Source organism: Gymnodraco acuticeps, unplaced genomic scaffold (assembly GCF_902827175.1).
Source record: "Gymnodraco acuticeps unplaced genomic scaffold, fGymAcu1.1, whole genome shotgun sequence".
Classification (NCBI taxonomy): domain Eukaryota; kingdom Metazoa; phylum Chordata; class Actinopteri; order Perciformes; family Bathydraconidae; genus Gymnodraco; species Gymnodraco acuticeps.
This window is the reverse complement of record NW_022990873.1, coordinates 114,367-134,143: the sequence shown is the minus strand read 5'-3', so window position 1 is coordinate 134,143 and position 19,777 is coordinate 114,367. Positions and strand designations below refer to the sequence as shown.

Genomic DNA, 19,777 nt, shown 5'->3' with positions numbered 1-19,777 from the left:
GTACCACACTGTGATGCAGTATGTTAAGTAGGCTCTCGATGGTAAAATGTGTCTGTAGTTTGTCTCATTGGTTTTAGTGAATGTAAAGGGTCTGCAAAGGCTACAATCCCTGTGTTCCCTACGGAGGGAGTTTCTCTCCCAGAACTCCCCCCTGAAACGCCTCCATTGGACTCCTTTGTTTGCTTTCCAAATAAATTAACATCACTATGTAACACTCGCACTCCTATTGGCTAGCGCTCCAACACATTGTACGTGATAGGCTAAGGGGCGGGACATCTCTAAGCGGTCGACCAACAAATCACAACATAGCCAGCCAGCTAACCAATCAGAGCAGACTGGGCTCTGGTTTCAGACAAAACGTAAATTAAATGATGAAGTAATACACAGCCGCTTTTAGTCATGATAAAACAATGTTATCAGCTAAGCACTGATTCTTTGTTTTCACTGTAAAGTGGGCGGGGCCTCATCTATAGCTGCAATGCTACAAACCGGTCCTGTACACACATGGAAATATAAGGATTCACATAGAGTTCAGCTACCAGACTTAATCAAGTGAATTATAGGAGGATAATATCTGTCTCTATAGTAGTCTAGCAATGTCTATATTCATCAGTGCAGCTGTAATGTTTCAGAATGTCTTTAACCGGGAGAATAATCATATTGCTTTAACCCTGCAGGGGTTCATATCAGCGTGATGATGACTCGGCCTCATCGAGCTGCTTTGCCTGTCAGGATGCGTAACGTCCTCCACTTTTCTCCCACAATGCACTTACATCACTTTACATTTGATTTCCTGTAAGATCTAAAGCAGCACGCTTTCCTCCACCTGTTCTGCACTCGGCTCAGAGGAGGCAGAGGGGGGGTGATGGAGATTCAAATAAGAATCTGAGAAGTAAACAGAGGCGAGGAGAGGATGCTGGTTGGTGTCGCTAATGACGAGGAAAATGGAGGGTAATTTGGGAGCCATGGCTGGATGGAGAGAGAGGGTGTGAAGAGTGGAGAACACTTGAGTGGCGGGGAGATGCTTAGTGTGTGTGTGTGTGTGTTAGTGTGTGTGTGTGTGTGTGTGTGTTAGTGTGTGTGTGTGTGTGTGTGTGTGTGTGTGTGCGTGCGTGTGCGTGTGTGTGTGTGTGTGTGTGTGATCCTGCTATGCTCAAGTCACATGTGCATTGACATAGTTATATTACACAATGGCGGTACATGCCTTCACGTTGTGAGTCAAACGAGGTTATCCATGACATAAGTGTGTGTGTGTGTGTGTGTGTGTGTGTGTGAGTGTGAGCATGAGTGTGTGTGTGAAGGGGGTGGCAGCCAAGTGATTAATGCGTCAGAGAGGCAGCTGTGGTCTGGGCTCACTCTTTTGGAAATATCTTTCAGGGGGAGAAAGGGGGAGGAGGCGATCTACATCTCTTGCCAGGTAAACAAAAGTGAGATGAGAGTCTTTACTGGGGTCGGAGGGGGATAGAAAATCAGAGAAGAGGGGGAGGGAGGGTGAGGCACTGCAGCATCCTTCTGTCCTCCAACACATCAAGAGTCTGCTTTAAGCAAAGCTGTGTCTCCATCCCCGCTAACAATACAAAAACTACAGGATCATCTCCACACATCAACCCCACCTTATTAACATTAGGCTATAAAGGAACTACAGCACGGTCACATGACTTCACGTCACCACCGCTAAGCTAAAGGAGGCTAATGTTGGGCTATAAATGAACTACAGCACGGTCACATGACTTCACGTCTCCACCGCTAAGCTAAAGGTGGCTAATGTTGGGCTATAAATGAACTACAGCACGGTCACATGACTTCACGTCACCACCGCTAAGCTAAAGGTGGCTAATGTTGGGCTATAAAGGAACTACAGCACGGTCACATGACTTCACGTCACCACCGCTAAGCTAAAGGAGGCTAATGTTGGACTATAAAGGAACTACAGCACGGTCACATGACTTCACGTCACCACCGCTAAGCTAAAGGAGGCTAATGTTGGGCTATAAATGAACTACAGCACGGTCACATGACTTCACGTCACCACCAGGGGCGGCGGGTACTGTAGGCTAGGGAAGGCTAAGCCTTCCCAAATAATTTTGTCGCATCCTGGTAAAATACAAATATAATGTATAATGTTTGTGCCTTTGACATTAGCGCTGCTATGCAGCCACCTGTGCCCTCTTCTACAAAGCCAGTTCAACAGACCCTGGATATATTTGAGTTATCCTAACTAACCCTAACAAACGAGATCTCGCTAAGCGGTCCTACGACTCTGGTTATCAACTCGGTAAATCAAGCCAGGGATTCTCTCTCCAGCTGAGAGCGCGTTCACGTGAAAGGGGTGGGGTTAGCTACATTTGACCAATCACAAACAGGGACAAGTGTACTGACAGCGCAGCGTCATACTTCATTAATGAAAAGTAAACTAATATTAGACAAATATGAACTTTAAACATCCATGACTTAAACATATAATCCAGGATACAAGCCACATAGTTGCACCTGCAAGGAGAATACAGAACAACTGGTTAAAAAATAAATAATAAATAAATAAATGTGATTGATGATGTGATATGAATGATAAGTGCGACACGTCGGCGTCTTCTCTGCATACGGCAGTTTAAACTGTATTTCCTTTATCCTGTAATATGACGTGATAGATGTAAACTCTGCACACTGAGCTCTGATTGGTCAGCAGGCGGTGCTTTCACTGAGTTGATCTCTTTTCTATAGACGCCGGAGGTAAAAAAAGTTATTTAGCCTTCCCAAACCTGAGCCTCACGCGCCGCCTATGGTCACCACGCTAAGCTAAAGGTGGCTAATGTTGGGCGTGATGACGTTTAGTCGTCTCATTTAGACACTTGTTAGCAGCCTCTGTTTTTAAACTCACCAGTGGGGGATTTACTGACGTGTTTAACGTCAAAGAACAATAGAGATGGATGCTGTGTATTGTGGGAGAGTCAGCTCTCTAACAGGAAGTCGTGCAGGTGGAAACATGGAGAAGAGCTGCTCTGTATTATTCTGCAGGGTTGTAAATGTGCAGCTAGTGGTGTCGATATTCTGTCGTGTCAGCAAGCTGCGGACATGTCAGCATCATCGTCTCCTGACACACAGCACGGGGGCGAGACGAGTGAAAAACTACTGAAGACGGAGAAGTGTGAGAATGCACAGCCAATAAATGTATTTATATGTATTTTCTTGATTAAAAAAGTACACAAAATAGCTTTTTGTTTTGCCTATAAACTCATTATGTTTCGGGTATAGTCTCATTGCCATCACAGTTTAGAATCCATTATGGTAATTTTTTGAAGGTGCAGGAAAAATACTAAACCATTGTAAGTGATTAAACATCTATTTGGTTATCGTTACAAAGATGCATGCAAAACGATCCCCTTTGATTCTGTCATTTTTTACTTTAATTAAGTCCTTATTTCCTTAAATAGCAACTGAAAAAAAGTGTTGTTAACATATTCTTTTTGGATTTTTTTTTGTACTTTCTACTAATTAATTTCCTTTTTTTTAATAAAAAATTGAACCAAATTGCTTTTTAGAATGTTAATTGATTCTTGTTTTAAGATTAGTGTCCTTTCTATCAGCTAAAACCCGTCATTGGAACCTTTAGATGTGCAGAAACAATAATAAACCTTTGTAAGTGATTAAACAGGTTTGTGAAATGATCAGTGTATATTTAATTATCGTAACAAGGATGCAAGCAAGACAATCCCCTTTTATTTTGATATTTTTGTGATTAAGTCCCTATTTTTCTTTAATGAAATCTATATTCAAATTAGATTTTTTAAAAGTGCTTTCTACAATTGAGTTCCTCTGGATTTAAACAACAAATAAAACAGGTTTTTTATCATTTATTTCACAAAATCAAACCCTTTAATACTCATTTACAGACAGAAATGACTTTATTATAATTGTCACTTTGTTCTAATGCTGCTCTCTGATTGGCTATAGGGCTAACCGACTCATTTCAATCCAGGTCGTTTATTATTTTACAATTATGAAATTAGGACAAATCATTAAATCATTATACAATGACTGTGCGTTGTTGAGAAATTACATATTAGGTTGGCTAATCAAAGTATGAATATTTAATATTACCCCATACTGTAAATATCCGGCTGAGGTTGATTAACCAAAACTGTTATTAAAAACTTCCAGACTCTGATTTAATTCAAGCACAATTAATCATAGTACTTTTTTAACTTGACGCACACATTTAGCCTGAGATAACCTTTAATGACAAATACGTGCACCTTCTATTAATCAATTATGAAGAAGAAGGGAAGGAGGAAGAGGAAGAGATAAAGGAAGTGGAACATATTGTAGTACAATGTGTTGAAATGTTAAATATGACCTTATCAATCAATCAATGTTTATTTATCTCTTCAACTTTTTATTGCAAATTCTTTCACTACTTCTTTGACTTATTTTATCATTGTCATTTTTTTTAAAATTCTAAAATGGAGCAAATGTCAAACTCCTAAATCCCCAAGGATAAATAAAATATTCAAATTCTGTATCTGATTAAATAAAACAAAACTTTTGATATTTCATTTCATATATTTTTTTATCTTCTGATTGCAAATGTCTTCAATAACTTGATTTGATCTTTCTTATATTAAGACACATCAAATCATTTTTTGTATTGCACATTGTTACTGATTCTGCAATATTTTTACTCATTTATTTTCATTCATTTCAATCTTTATTTCGAACAGATTAAAAAAATAACAAATGTGAAAAACAGAATACTGAATTGTTCCCACCCCTCACTTGATCAATGATTGTCCTTTAAATAATTATGCAATTTATTCCTACTTACATTTACATGTATACACATATACAATCATGTCTCATCTTCAATCACCTTTCTTCATTCTCATAGTTTTCCCAAAAAGTGTTTCTGTACTTCCTTTTAAACTGAATGATGCTTGTGCTTTGTTTGAACTCCTGCTCCAAACCATTCCATAAAGTCACCCCACAGATTGTTAAACTCATACTTCTCAGAGTTGTTCTGACCTTGAGTTTAAAATGTAGATTTCCTCTCAAATTATACCCCCCCTCTCCGTCTATGAACAATGTTTTTAATTACCTCGGAAGTAGATTATGTCTTGCTCTGTACATGATTTGTGCCGTTTTAAATTGAACCAGATCAATGAACTTCAATATGTGTGACTTCAAAAATAATACATTAGTGTGTTCAAGTTATCCAACATTATTGATCGATAATCTTCGAGATCTAGAGCAGGATGAGAGAGAGCTGCGACAGAGAGCGAGAGAGAGAGAGAGAGTCGTATAGCTCATCTCGAGAGCTGAGAACGTCTTAGATTATCTCTATCGCGCGCTCTCATCGCTCTCTCTCTCTCTCTCTCTCTCTCTCTCTCTCTCTCTCTCTCTCTCTCTCTCTCTCTCTCTCTCTCTCTCTCTCTCTCTCCTGTCAGTCAGTCAGTCAGTAATGAGCATACTTGCCAACCCTCCCGATTTTCGCGGGAGACTCCCGATTACATTGCCCTCTCCCGGTTTCCTCCCGGGGTCATATTTCTCCCGCATTTCTCCCGATTAAAGACAAAATCAGATTTACTCACGACTGTTTCCACTCTGACTTTAATACAGCTACACCATTGTTTGGTTTCCATGGTAGCGTTCCATGGACAACTCGACCCTCTGCTCACTCTTTTCCTGTAAAATACAGGTCCAGCCCACACACATGCTCCATCAAGACAGTGCACTAGTTACAACTACAATAAGCATGTGAACCCTTCTCTTGCGTTAGGTCATACCCCCCTTCCCATGCTATTTTCGGTCAAAATTGACCGGTGTGTTTTGCACAGTGATATCTCTGGAACCCCTTATCCAATTTTGATGGTTGACATCTAATTTGAACAGTTAAAGCCAGTAGAATCAAGGGATGACAGACAGAATGGAACCAGGGGTGCATTTTATACTATATTTGGCAGTAAGTTCAAAGATAGTGCTTATTTTACATTACTGTATATTATAAAAATGCTTGCCATGTAGGCTGTGTTTACTGGAGATGGATATGATTTAGTTAGTGTTGTAGCTGAGATTCTTACTGTTCTTACTGATACTGTTTTCTTCAATGAACATTTATTGAAAGAGAAATATACCATAACAGAACGTGTGTGTGTGTGTGTGTGTGTGTGTGTGTGTGTGTGTGTGTGTGTGTGTGTGTGTGTGTGTGTGTGTGTGTGTGTGTGTGTGTGTGTTCACGCACATAGCAATGTGGCAATGCAAAATTGTGGAATGTCACCTCAGGCTCCTCTCCCTCATGGGGCCTCTCCCTCAGAGGCCTCTCCCTCCTCTCCCTCAGAGGCCTCTATCTCAGGGGCCTCTATCTCAGGGGCCTCTCCCTCAGGGGCCTCTCCCTCAGGGGCCTCTCCCTCCTCTCCCTCAAAGGCCTCTATCTCAGGGGCCTCTATCTCAGGGGCCTCTATCTCAGGGGCCTCTCCCTCAGGTGCCTCTTCCTGGTCTGTTGTAGGCTCATAGTCTGGATCGCTGTTGTCTTCCATTTCTGAGACATCTTCCTCTATCTCCTCTTCATCTGGTTCAATCTCCTCTTCATCTGGTTAAAAAAGGTGTCCAGAGCCCCTCGTACAGAAAATCGCCTAATCGGTCGCCTGCTCTTTGTGTCAATGAGTCAAATGTGAGCAAGGCAAACATATAACTGCTTGAGAGCCAGTAAGGGAGGCGCATTTAGCACGAGAAAGTGAGAGGTTTGTGTTTCTCGAGGGGCACAGAGCTCGCACCTGTGAGAAGGTATGATACATTGTATCATACAGCGCGAGAAAGGGAGTGGTTCCTGTAACGTGTGTGTGTGTGTGTGTGTGTGTGTGTGTGTGTGTGTGTGTGTGTGTGTGTGTTTGTGTGTAGATGTTTTCCATCTGCAGGATGAACATAATACACTCATACCCATTCATTTTCTATGGCGGTCAAATCTGACCGAAAACATCATGTGTTTCACTGTTGAATAAATCACTCAAGATGCAATGCAAGTGGTGATCATCAAGTGTATATGTTAGAGGCCTAGTGTGGAGGATAACATAAGGTATTGAGGCAATTGGATGAAAAACACAATATGTATGATTAAAATAAAAGTCATTCGGTCACTTTTGACCCGAAACGCAAGAGAAGGGTTAATGTCAATCTAAGACCCCGGCCACACGAGGACGAAAACGTCTAAACGCATAGGATTAACGCAAACGCAATCGCAAACAAGCTTCCGTCCACACGCAATAGTTATCCGGATAGTGTCTGCCCACACGAGACCGCTCCGTTTAGCTCCAACCGCTGGAGAAGCTGCAGTACATATGCAGGAGCCTGTATGTGGCGCTGTAACTTCCTCCACAAAAGCAGCGAAGAAGCATGGTTGTCATGGTTGCCCTTCTGTTTATTCTCCGCGGTGGGGGCCGAGGGAACCGGGCAGAGTTTTTCGCCAGTCAACGTGTATTAAAGTTTAGATCTTCCGACAAAATTATAAAAGTGCCGGTCAAAGGTCTTATTTGTTATTTATTGAGCTTTAAAACAAATGAATAACGACTCTATATAATATAATAATAAAAATACATGGAGCCTCTCTTTTTCCTCCCTCTCTTCGGACAGCGCCAGTGTCTGTCTCATGCAGCAGCTGATCCAGTAATGAGTGACCCGGCCGACAGTAAAAATAAACATATTTATAACTAGTTTAGGTAGTTTGAGAGGTGTCTCCGTCCTGTCAGATTAGACTTCACTCGCGTTTATGTCCATACCTTGTTGTTGGTGGCGAAACACATCAGCAATGGCGCTGGGTACGCGGAGGTGAGCAGCAGAGTTGGGGAGAGGCGGGGCTATTGCGCAATCATTATCAGAAAATGATCGTATAGGGCGTACACACGGAGCTGTTTGACCCCCCAGAGCGTTGCGTATGCCGTTCTATCCACCTTGGGACCCGTTATCGTTTCCTCAGTCGTTTAGTGCCGTATGCGGTCGTCCTCGTGTGGCCGAACGGTCTATATGACACTAAACAGTAACGCAAACGGCCGTTTTTGTCCTCGTGTGGCTGCAGCCTAATACAGCTTCGGCGATCCACTAGCACTGCGGTGGTTTTTGAAATCCTCCCGATTTCTGAGGTCTCAAGGTTGGCAAGTATGGTAATGAGTGACCCGACAGTGAAGAATACATATATGTATAACTAGTTTAGCTTGTTCCAGAGGTAGATCAAATGTGTGTTAGGTCTAACTCTTAGTGTGTGTGTTTCACTCCGCTCACCGGTCCGTCACAGCGGGTGGAGCTGCAGGATTTCTGCTTCACACATGTAGCATACCGATATTTCATTGTCATTTTCGGACACCTTAAAATACTGCCAGACCGGTGAAGCCATTTTGGCGAGCTTGTTGTTGAACTTGAGAAAAGTGTCATGTATTTTACGTCAAGCGATCGGCTCTCCTGATCGGCCTTTAGAGCACCGATCGATCGGCAGAGAGTGAATATCGGCCGATATCGATCGGAGCATCAATAATTCTGATTAAATTAAAAAAATCACAATGCTTTTTTAAATCCCTCTTCATGCATCTGTTGCCTACAGAGGGCTTGAATCAGATGTATGCTGCTGTGATTATGTATTTTTGTAACTCTGGCACAACAATTTCCATCGGGATAAATACATCTTATCTTTATCTTATGTAAAATCCATGGTGTCGTTCCCTCAGAGGACACCAGGAGTCAGAGGAAGGTCTCTGTAACAAGCCGCTCTAAACAGCTGATGTATTGACAGCTGTACGTTGTAATACATTGGACGGGGACTATTGACATTGCAATATCAGAGGGACGTCCTGCGGTCGGGAGGCTGTCCTTCTTTAGAGAGGAACCAACGACCTTGCTGAATTCATATTCTGCTGATAGAGCTTCACAAGCTTGCGAAATTGAACCTGTGTTATAAAAGAAAAGCATACAGGGTGACAAGCAAACAGTGTATGCGTGTGATTGATTTAGCCATTAATCTGAGCTGTGTGCTGGTGTGTGTGTGTGTGTTTAAAGAGCCTCTGTGCACACATGGATAAGACTCCTTGTGTTTAACGGATGCCTCCCTCACCCTGCCTCCTCCCTCCTCCCGAGTCTCCTCTTCTATTGATCGGGATACACAGCAAACAGCGAGTCTCCCACACAGGGGGGGGGGGGGGGGGGGGGGGGTTGTCAGGTCAACTAAAGAAGCACTGCGACCTCTGACTACAAGAAATATGTCGATTGCTCTCTGTTTTTTTACAGATAGGATCCACTTTTAAAACTGGTTTACTCCAGTGAAGTAAAGGAAAAAACACATGCAAGATGTTGGAGCAATGTTTCTGAAGATGCAGCCCGTTTCTCCTAATGGAAATGTTGAGGGCTGTTGTTGTCTGTTCACACCTGCCGGCCACTGTACAAACGAGACCATATGTTCTATTTTTAGAACTGTTTCCTCCAGTAAAGTAAAGGAAAACCAGCTTTGCTAATGTCATGCATGTGTCAGGGGGGTTGGGGAAAAGTTGTCCATTCACTGGAGAAAACCAGTTTTTAAAATGAACCATATCTGAAAAAAGTGGAGGGAAATTAGCCCTAAAACATCTAAATGACTCCCTCGTAAGTCAATGGTTTTCTGAATATGTTTTGGTTGTTAGCCTGAAATAAGGTCTAGGGTTAACAAAAGCTGAAGAGATTTTGTTCTACGACATAAATTACGTCATTCAATACCCCGCTTGTGAACTTAGTGTCTAAATGAGACGACTAAACGTAATCACGGCCAACATTAGCCTCCTTTAGCTTAGCGGTGGTGACGTGAAGTCATGTGACCGTGCTGTAGTTCCTTTATAGCCCAACACTAGCCGCCTTTAGCTTAGCGGTGGTGATGTGAAGTTATGTGACCGTGTTGAAGTTCCTTTATAGCCCAACACTAGCCGCCTTTAGCTTAGCGGTGGTGACGTGAAGTCATGTGACCGTGTTGAAGTTCCTTTATAGCCCAACACTAGCCGCCTTTAGCTTAGCGGTGGTGATGTGAAGTTATGTGACCGTGTTGAAGTTCCTTTATAGCCCAACATTAGCCGCCTTTAGCTTAGCGGTGGTGACGTGAAGTCATGTGACCGTGCTGCAGTTCCTTTATAGCCCAACATTAGCCGCCTTTAGCTTAGCGGTGGTGACATGAAGTCATGTGACCATGCTGTAGTTCCTTTATAGCCCAACATTAGCCGCCTTTAGCTTAGCGGTGGTGACGTGAAGTCATGTGACCATGCTGCAGTTCCTTTATAGCCCAACATTAGCCGCCTTTAGCTTAGCGGTGGTGACGTGAAGTCATGTGACCGTGCTGTAGTTCCTTTATAGCCCAACATTAGCCGCCTTTAGCTTAGCGGTGGTGACGTGAAGTCATGTGACCGTGCTGCAGTTCCTTTATAGCCCAACATTAGCCGCCTTTAGCTTAGCGGTGGTGACGTGAAGTCATGTGACCGTGCTGTAGTTCCTTTATAGCCCAACATTAGCCGCCTTTAGCTTAGCGGTGGTGACGTGAAGTCATGTGACCATGCTGCAGTTCCTTTATAGCCCAACATTAGCCGCCTTTAGCTTAGCGGTGGTGACGTGAAGTCATGTGACCGTGCTGCAGTTCCTTTATAGCCCAACATTAGCCGCCTTTAGCTTAGCGGTGGTGACGTGAAGTCATGTGACCGTGCTGTTGTTCCTTTATAGCCCAACATTAGCCGCCTTTAGCTTAGCGGTGGTGACGTGAAGTCATGTGACCGTGTTGAAGTTCCTTTATAGCCTAAAGTTGCTAACTTCCAGGTCGGACTACATAAATACACCCTCCCTGAACCACTCTATTGGCTCTTCTGCTCCTGGGTGTTAGCAGCAGCAGAGGTATTTGACCGGGAACATAAATGTCCAATCTGCCCCCGAGGGGAGGATGTCTTGCTGCTCAATTCTAATTCATGTACATATAAATAACTGTCGGTGGCACTGCTAATTGGATTAAAAGGCTCGGTAGAGGAGAGACGGAGGAGAGGAGGAGAGGGGGAGTGAAGGCAGCATGGCGTGATTTACAGCATATAATTATTGTCCTGTAACCAAAGCTAAGAGAGCACAATCTGACCAGAGGAATACTATTTATTTTGTATTTAATTCAAGTTTTAGTCGTAGTACATTCTCAAAATGCAGCCACATCTTCTATTTGACTCAACAGCAAACAGGCATTGTTAATATCATTAAAAAAAATGCCTGTTTTTTTTAATGATATTTTAGTGACTCCTTTTACTGTGTTCCTACTCTCTGGTTCATTTCAGTTACTACTATTTCACATTTTCTTCCTTTGATAATTGTTAAGCTGCTGTCAATTATTCTCTTATTTCAGTAAAAAAAACCTACTTTCTTCGATTTTCTGAAGCTTCAGTGTTTCCTAACAAGGCGGTTGCTAACAAGTGTCATCATGGCCAACATTTAGCCTCCTTTAGCTTAGCGGTGGTGACGTCATGTGACCGTGCTGTAGTTCTTTTATAGCCCAGCATTAGCCTCCTTTAGCTTAGTGGTGGTGACGTGAAGTCATATGACCGTGCTGTAGTTCCTTTATAGCCCAACATTAGCCTCCTTTAGCTTAGCGGTGTTGATCTAGAACCCACCTCACCTCTGCCCACTTTGACAACCTAGGATGGCTTAGAGTAGACGACAGAGTACAGCTACTTGCAATGGGCCTGGTCTACAAGATCCACTACACCTCTATGGTACCCATGTACATGTCAAAATTATTCCCAAAGGTCAAGGAATACCATGATCATAACACCAGAGGGAGCTCCACTAATCATGTGAAACCCAGATTTGGCACAAAAAAGGGGGAATACACGTTTCGCAATTATGCCACATCAAGGTGGAACGCTCTTCCCACAACTGTAAAGGAAAGTAAAACTATACTTACCTTCAAAACCTCTCTTAAAGAGCACCTTCGGGGGAGAGCATTGCAAAACTGGCCCGGTAATGGTACAAATCTCAACCTGTCGTTCAATGGACAGCTTCCCCCCCCCCCCATCTATGTATATACTCGCATTTTAGACTCTGTTACTAACTGTATATCTGTAGACTTGGTATGTCTTAAATGTCCGGTTAGGATGTATTAGAACGAAATCTAAAATGAAAATTGTAAATAAGCAATCTGTATGTAAAAAACCACCTGTATGTAAATTGTAAATAAACCATCTGTATGTCAAATATGTCTTATATGTCTTAAATGACATGATGAATTGGAAATGGGGGACCCTGATGTAAACAAGACGAAAGTCTTTCTCTGGTCTGCATCCCCTTAACAATTGTATGTTTTGAGCTGTACTGTACTGTACCCAATATACAAGCTGTTCATAAACTTTTCAATCAATCAATCAATCAATCAAAACGTGAAGTCATGTGACCGTGCTGTAGTTCTTTTATAGCCCAACATTAGCCACCTTTAGCTTAGCGGTGGTGATGTGAAGTCATGTGACCGTGCTGTGGTTCCTTTATAGCTCAACTATAGATGTATTATTGTGCAAATTGTATTAACACTTATAATGTGGAGATATCCTGCTTTCCAAAAGTGTAAGTGTATCAGGAATGTCTCTTATTGGCTTTTTTGTCAAGGGAGCTCTTTGCGATGCTAACTTCAGGATCAGCCTTCAAAAATACATAATCTCTGTTGGCAAGCGACTGAAGATGTCCAGTCAGCACAATGGAAACAACATGAGATTTGGAGGAAATTGACTGTGGAGAATACAAGATAGGCAGATCGAAGTCGAATTATGACTGAAGAAGATTGAGGATTGATTGTACGAAAAAAAAACTGCAGCACAAGATGCTAGGATGTAATGATTTGAAATGAGACAGAAACTGATGAGAGTATGTGGCGAGGAGAAGGAAAGGAAGTGTGAGGAAGTGTTACCTGGTTCTTGAGCAGCTCCTGTGTTTGAGGAGGAGAAGGAGGGGAGAAAACAGAAAGGGAGGTTAGCAATCAAAGCCCCAATTCAATTACAATGCAGGTGCATGCATGTAAAGCACAGGAGAAGTCAGGTAAGGGTGAACATACACTCATTCATGCTGATCCCACTCTGCAAAAAGAAAGGATTTCAAAGAGCAAAAAACAGACAGTTGTTGAAGTTGAAGTGTAAGGTTTTAACTCCAATCATGTTGCTACCAATGAGCTTTGATCAACACATTTCAAATGCCAAAATGTTATGGATTGCAAGTCGTGAGCAGATGACTAGCTTCTGTTTACATCTTCCATCTGTATCTGACTATAGTTCCCTGTCACACGTCTACTGAATTATCTTCGGGAATACTTTTCAGAAAACACACACCAAGACTCTTTACTGCAGCTCACAATAATGACTCCATTACCACTGCGTTTAATGGAGTGCTGGAATGACACGGGAGGAAAGTCAGCTCCATAAAAGTGTGAGAAACGACATTGATACAGCGTGAGGTCGCCACACAAACACAGCAGGAGGTCACTTCTGCTAAACAACACATAACCCAGTTATAATCTTTGCGCTATGCTAAGCTACGAGGCTGTAGTTATATATATTCAGGAGAGAAACTCGACTGCAGTATCAATTCTTAAGTTGACAGCAAAACACACACTTTTAAATAAACTGGAACATGTGTATGAAATCTAACATTTCATGGTGCTTTTGTTTCTTTTTCTTTCATATGTTGTATGCATGCTTCTTGGTTGATATTAAGCTGTCTTTGGCTCCTTCCTGCTGTAACAAATGCACATGTCCCCTCTGTGGGAAGAATAACGTTATTCTGATCCTGCTTTTCTGTGATTTCCTTGTCAACAAACAATGTTTTCATTTAATACCATTAGGCTTGGGTTGCCACAGACTATAAGCATTGTTGGTTTGGTCTTTTCATTGGATGTGCAGACAATAAAAACACATATCATAGTACCAGCCTTATCCTTGAACAACATCACTTGAGAAAAATGCTCCTAAATGGAAACAGGAAGTGCAACAAATGTTTGTAGAAGATTTGACGTTACTGCAAAAATATATAAATAATAATAACTTAGAAGAAAATGTAAGTTGTTAATTGAGTGACCACCCAAATATTTCCATACCAATGATAAGGAGAGGAAACCCAATGTGACCTAAAGGAAATACTTGACCATGCTTCCCTGGGGTCAGTTTGTATGTTATGCTAAGCTAACAGACCGTGGTTTCATATTTAGGCGACAGACATGAGTCGTTTCAATCCTATCCAACCCCAAAAATTACAAAAATAAACCCATAAAATAGCAACAGCCTTTTTTTTTATCACCATAACCAGGGTTGCCAACTCTCACGCATCTGGCGTGTGACACACGCTTTCACTCTCAATCTCACGCTCTCTCGCTGCCCAAACTATTCTCACGCCAAAAACAAGATGAACCAGCGATAGTTTTTGGTTATTTACAATGTTGAGTTGACAGCTGCTCGAGCTGTCGATCCGCTCCCTCCCCGCCCCCACCACTCTCAACAACGTTAACAGACAGCAGAGCAGTGGGAGCCGGTTGGTCAATCCCCGACCCGTATTGCGCATGCGCAGATCTGAGATCCAGTAGAAATGATAACAAGTAAAAGCCTGCTGCTTATTGTTCTACTCGGCCAACATAGAGTCAACGAGTATGAGAGTGAGAGTGTGTTAATTAATATATGTGGCAGTTTAGTATGTAGATGTGTGTGTGTGTGTGTGTGTGTGTGTGTGTGTGTGTGTGTGTGTGTGTGTGTGTGTGTGTGTGTGTGTGTGTGTGTGTTTCATGTATAGGCCTCTCACGATAATTAATTTTGTTGGATACATTTTCCCGGAAATTATTGCGATAAACGATAATATTGTCGGCACCGTTGTCTGACCATTTTAGACCACTGACATAATGATAATAGATAATAATTCAAGTACATCCTTTCAAACGGCTAGTCACATCCTCATGTAAATGTATCGAGGTCAGAAAAGTTATCGAGTTCATTTTTATTTATCGTACGATAAGTCAATTCATTGCTTATCAGGCCTAGGCACACAATAAAACAGTGGAAACAAACATGTGTTTGACTTTCATTATTTAATGAAACTGTGTGCCTTTTATAGTCTGTGTCCAATATTGTGTATTTGTATATATTGTATATATATATATATATATGCTACGGTCCCGCTACTGACACGATAGCAGTCATTTAGTGCGTATATGTGTAATTAAACCCATGATATCAAAATCTCACTCCAGCCAGGTACCCAAAGTTGGCAACCCTGCCATAACTAGGTACAATTATTAAAATACAAAACAGGAAGTGCAAAAAAATATGTGCAAAAGGTTTACCTTTAGCTAACGTATATGATACAAATCATAATAACATGGAAACAGGAAGTGCAACAAATGTTTGCAGAAGATTTGACGTTACTGCAAAATATATAAATAATAATAACTTAGAAGAAAATGTAAGTAGTTAATTCAGTGACCACCCAAATATTTCCATACCAATGATAAGGAGAGGAAAACCTAATTCCCAATGTCATAGGAAGAATACTTGACCATGCTTCCCTTGGATCAGTTGTTATGCTATGCTAAGCTAACAGACTGTGGTTTCATATTTAGGCGACAGACATGAGTCGTTTCAATTCTATCCAACCCCAGAAGATGACAGCAAAACACACAATTAAAACAGGCTCAACTGGGAGATGTAAATGAATTCCAGCGTTGCCTGGAAAGAGCTGTTTGGCCCTCAGAATACAGTCTGGCATACGCTTAGACCCCCGTCGATGAAGAACGTTTTTTCAGCCAAGTAAGCATCAGGATTCCAGCTACGAGGCGGATTCTGATTAGAAAACCTGTTTCCTCTTCAACTTTTGCCAAATCTCAATCATGGTGATATTCTAATTACCATTATCCTGAAGACAGAGAGGCAGAGATTGAGTGGGTGTGTATGAGGGAGGGAGAGAGGAGTAAAAAGGGAGGGAGTGTTTAGCACGTAATCCGGGAAAATCTGAGGAAAATGCAGCGTGAAGATCAAGTTAAACCATAGACTGCAGCTCCTTTTACCTCGTACACAGAAGTGTGTGTGATAGAGATGTTGAATCGTTGCCCAAGATTAAAGACCTCAGTGCTCTCCAAACCGAATAGGTCGTATATGATGTTGGAAATATACATGTCCTTAAATTACAAGCTTCTGCATTCATTTTCAAACTATTTAATGGCCGTGGAAAATGTATGTGGAGTACTTTGAACTACACATAGGCTGGTTGAAAGTGGAGGAGACAAAAACACCTGACACCTGGGGAATTGGCTTTAATGCTAGTAAATGCTAAATGCTATCCATTAGCAGTGTTACTAACTGTGGAAACAACTCTCTTGCTTGGTACTGATGTTGCTGGGACAGAGAGATATGCTTTGGCCATGGGTGACAGCAGTGGTAAAACTGTGCATTGTCTCTCCACCACTTCGAAAACAATACAGTTGTTGCCAAGAAGGTGAGGCTTATTGACAACAATTACCTACAATTCAGTGTAAAACCTCTTGGTTCTGCTCAATTTGACCCCAAACTCAGATCTAGTTTCGGTGTATATATAGGGACACAGAAAATAACAGCCTCTAAACTCCGCTTCCTAAAGCTATAACGTGGAGAGCTCCTAAAGATAGACGAGTAAGTCATAAAGTCTCCCAGCATAGCATCAGTTGTCTCCTGCTTAAGCATTCAGGTGCAGCAGCGTAACAAAGTGCTTCAGAGCCACACATTCAACCCGGACCACCCTCAGGTTCAGCTTCATGCAGTCTGATGGGCTGAAGGGAGGGGGCTTTGCTTTGGGGAGATTACACAGCAATAGGCGAGACATGGAGCAGCTCTCCCCATGTTAAGTAAATGGAGAGCAGGGCGAAGAATAACTGCACGGTCGCTTTGCCTTATGAGTCTTGTGGGAAGCTTTTCGCTATTCCACCCCGACCTACAACCTCCAGAGGTGAGGTTAAATGACAAGGACTGCAGAGATGCATTAAACATGAGTGGTTTGGACAGAGAGCCAGACGTTGGGCCACTCCTGAGATGATAGGAACATTAACCAGGGTTTCACCAGGGCCTGAGCTGCATTTAATGAAGGCCTCGGCACCTCCCGATGTCTCTGTTTGACTCTCATCCAGAGCGCTAAGCAGCTCATGGAAAACATAGCACTGCTTTTTCTGGCTCCGGTCGTCCGATGTTCTGCCTCTTCCTCTTTGTCTGTATTCAGTTTCTAGCCTGACATCTTGTTATAGAGTCTTTGATGTCAGCAGTATATGTAAGATTTTTTGTCAAAACAAAAACAGCAGCGTTTGAAATTAAGACTAAAAAATGTCACTAATACTGTTCAAAAGTCAACGCACATTTTACCTGAGCAGCTAGCTAAAGCAGAACAAGAAAAAAGGTTCGTATTGTGTCGTATAAAGTCATATTCCATTCTACTCAAACACAGCAGGTTGTACATGGCAACATTGCTAAAAAAAACTCTACAGATGAGAGAGAAATCACAAGCATTAGACACTGAAGAAACCTAGACGTTAAAACACCTATCGGAGCTGTAGGTTGTAAACATACGGATGAGTCACATGTGAAACATTTTTGAAGATCTGACCAAACGTTTTTTTTTCTGAGATTAAAGTCAGAATTCAGAGAAAAAAATTAAAATATAGTTTTTCAGAAAATATCAGAAATTGACTTTTTTTTCAGAATTCAGACTTTTTTGCCGAAATTCTGACTTTTTCCTCAGAATTCAAACTTTCTCACAAAAAAAATATGAAAAATCTAGAAAGCAGATTCAACCACATATAACCTGACATACTGTAACGGCCCCTCTACACAGCGGCGTGCGTTGAAGCTTGCCGGCGGGCGTGTCTGAAACTCGACCAACAACCAATCACATGAATCTCCCGCCCCGGACACACAAGCAGCGGCATATGATTCGATTGGCTGACGCTTCTGCCGAGGCGTCAAAAGTTGAACATTGCTCAACTTTTGCATTCTCCGCTTCGCTTCCCACAATGCAGTTCGGCGAAAAGTGACGTCACCCCATTCAAAGTGAAGTTTAAAGCATCGAGACAAATTCACACCATTTCCTAGTCTTGTGAAGCTCAAATAAATATACAGCTGAGAAAAGGACCCACCCTTGTAAGCATTATTAACAAAGTGAGGTCGGTTGATTTTTCACTCATGTATTTGGTCTAAAAAACACACATAACAGCCCTTTCTCGCCTGGACTCTCTCCTCTTCTTTCTTGCAACACAGTGACAACAGTGACTCCCTTGAACGCAACACGTCAACACGCTTCGAACACTCGTCATCTCCAAACGCAGCTCCTGCTTAATGGCGTGGAACACATTCAATGTCTATCAAAGAGGAACGTGGCTGGGATGGATGCACATGCTGACAACCTCCCTCACACAAACGCACCCTAACACCTTTCCCCCCACACACACACACACACACACACACACACACACACACACACACACACACACACACACACACACACACACACACACACACACACACACACACACACACACACACACACACACACACACACACACACACACACACACACACACACACACACACACACACACACACACACACACACACACACACACACACAGACAGAGAGAGAGAAGCCCTGCAGTCAGTTTAAGTATAGCGAGCATTAATGTGTTGATTAAATCTGTGATCAGCTGCCTAAGGGGCATGAAATTGGACATGATGAGTGTGGCACATTAAAAAACTAATTATCAATAGCACAGATCCTATTGTCTTTCTTTTAAAGCAGTCACAGCAGTAAATCAAGTGTGGAGAATGGAACTATGTGCTCTATCACAATGAGCTCTGGGGTTACAACCAACCGTACCTGGATGCTGGTTGCTTCAAAGCGTCGTGATACAATAGGAATCTATTATTTATGGCCTGTAGCACTCGATTATTGTATTACAGGCGTGTGGGAAAGATGCCAAAATATGGCAGGGAATCAAGCTGCTTCCCCTGTGATGCTTCACTCTTTAAAAAGGTAGACTAGGAAAACGTTGTCTTATTTGTTTCCTCCAAAACGCTTATTCTTTAAATCAGGGGTGTCAAACTCAATTTAATCTCGGGCCACATTAGCATCATCACATTAGCATCATTAGCACATTAGCATCACTCAAAGGGCCAGTTGAATATATATAAGAATATATCAAAATACATATTTAATATATATAAAATAATGTATTATATTACATTATTGCCTCTGCATTGGATTATTATCGTATAGGGTAATAACTTCATAATTAACTACGTCTGAAAGCAGAAGTCTGGGCAAAAAATAAATAAATAACATTTTGGAAAAAAAGTCAAATTCTAAGAAAAAAGGAATCTTTTGAAGAAAAAGTCAAATTTTGAGAAAAAAAGTGTAATTTGAGATGCATTGTGGGACATGTAGTTTATGAGCAACGTGCTTCTGTAAATCGGCATGTAACCGTATAATAAACATATTATATTCTTTGCAAGCTCTTGTGGGGCCACAGAAAATGAAGTCGCGGGCCGGATTTGGCCCCCGGGCCTTGAGTTTGACACCCCTGCTTTAAATGAACCCGACTTTCCACCCGTACATGACTGCATGTTAGTTAGTGGAAAACACCATCAAATCTTCATTCCTTTCCTTTTCCACAGAGGCCTGTCTGAGCCAATCGTGTTATTTCTTTGACCTGAAATGAGTTCAACTTGAGCACCAACTATTGGCTCGTCCAGCACCAAGGTCTGAACAAACCCAAGTT

General features: G+C 41.9%; 1 protein-coding gene across 1 annotated transcript in view; it reads right to left on the bottom strand.

The window, feature by feature from the left end:
* The window catches only part of LOC117557505 (cell adhesion molecule 1-like), a gene marked incomplete at both ends in the record, with an annotated part of 75,920 nt that extends 62,958 nt beyond the window's left edge, over nucleotides 1-12,962 (bottom strand). The window contains one exon of the mRNA XM_034233381.1: nucleotides 12,917-12,962. Within this exon, the coding sequence (XP_034089272.1) occupies nucleotides 12,917-12,962 (46 nt within the window). The remainder of the gene's footprint in view (nucleotides 1-12,916) is intronic.
* Between the last annotated feature and the right edge of the window lie 6,815 nt (nucleotides 12,963-19,777).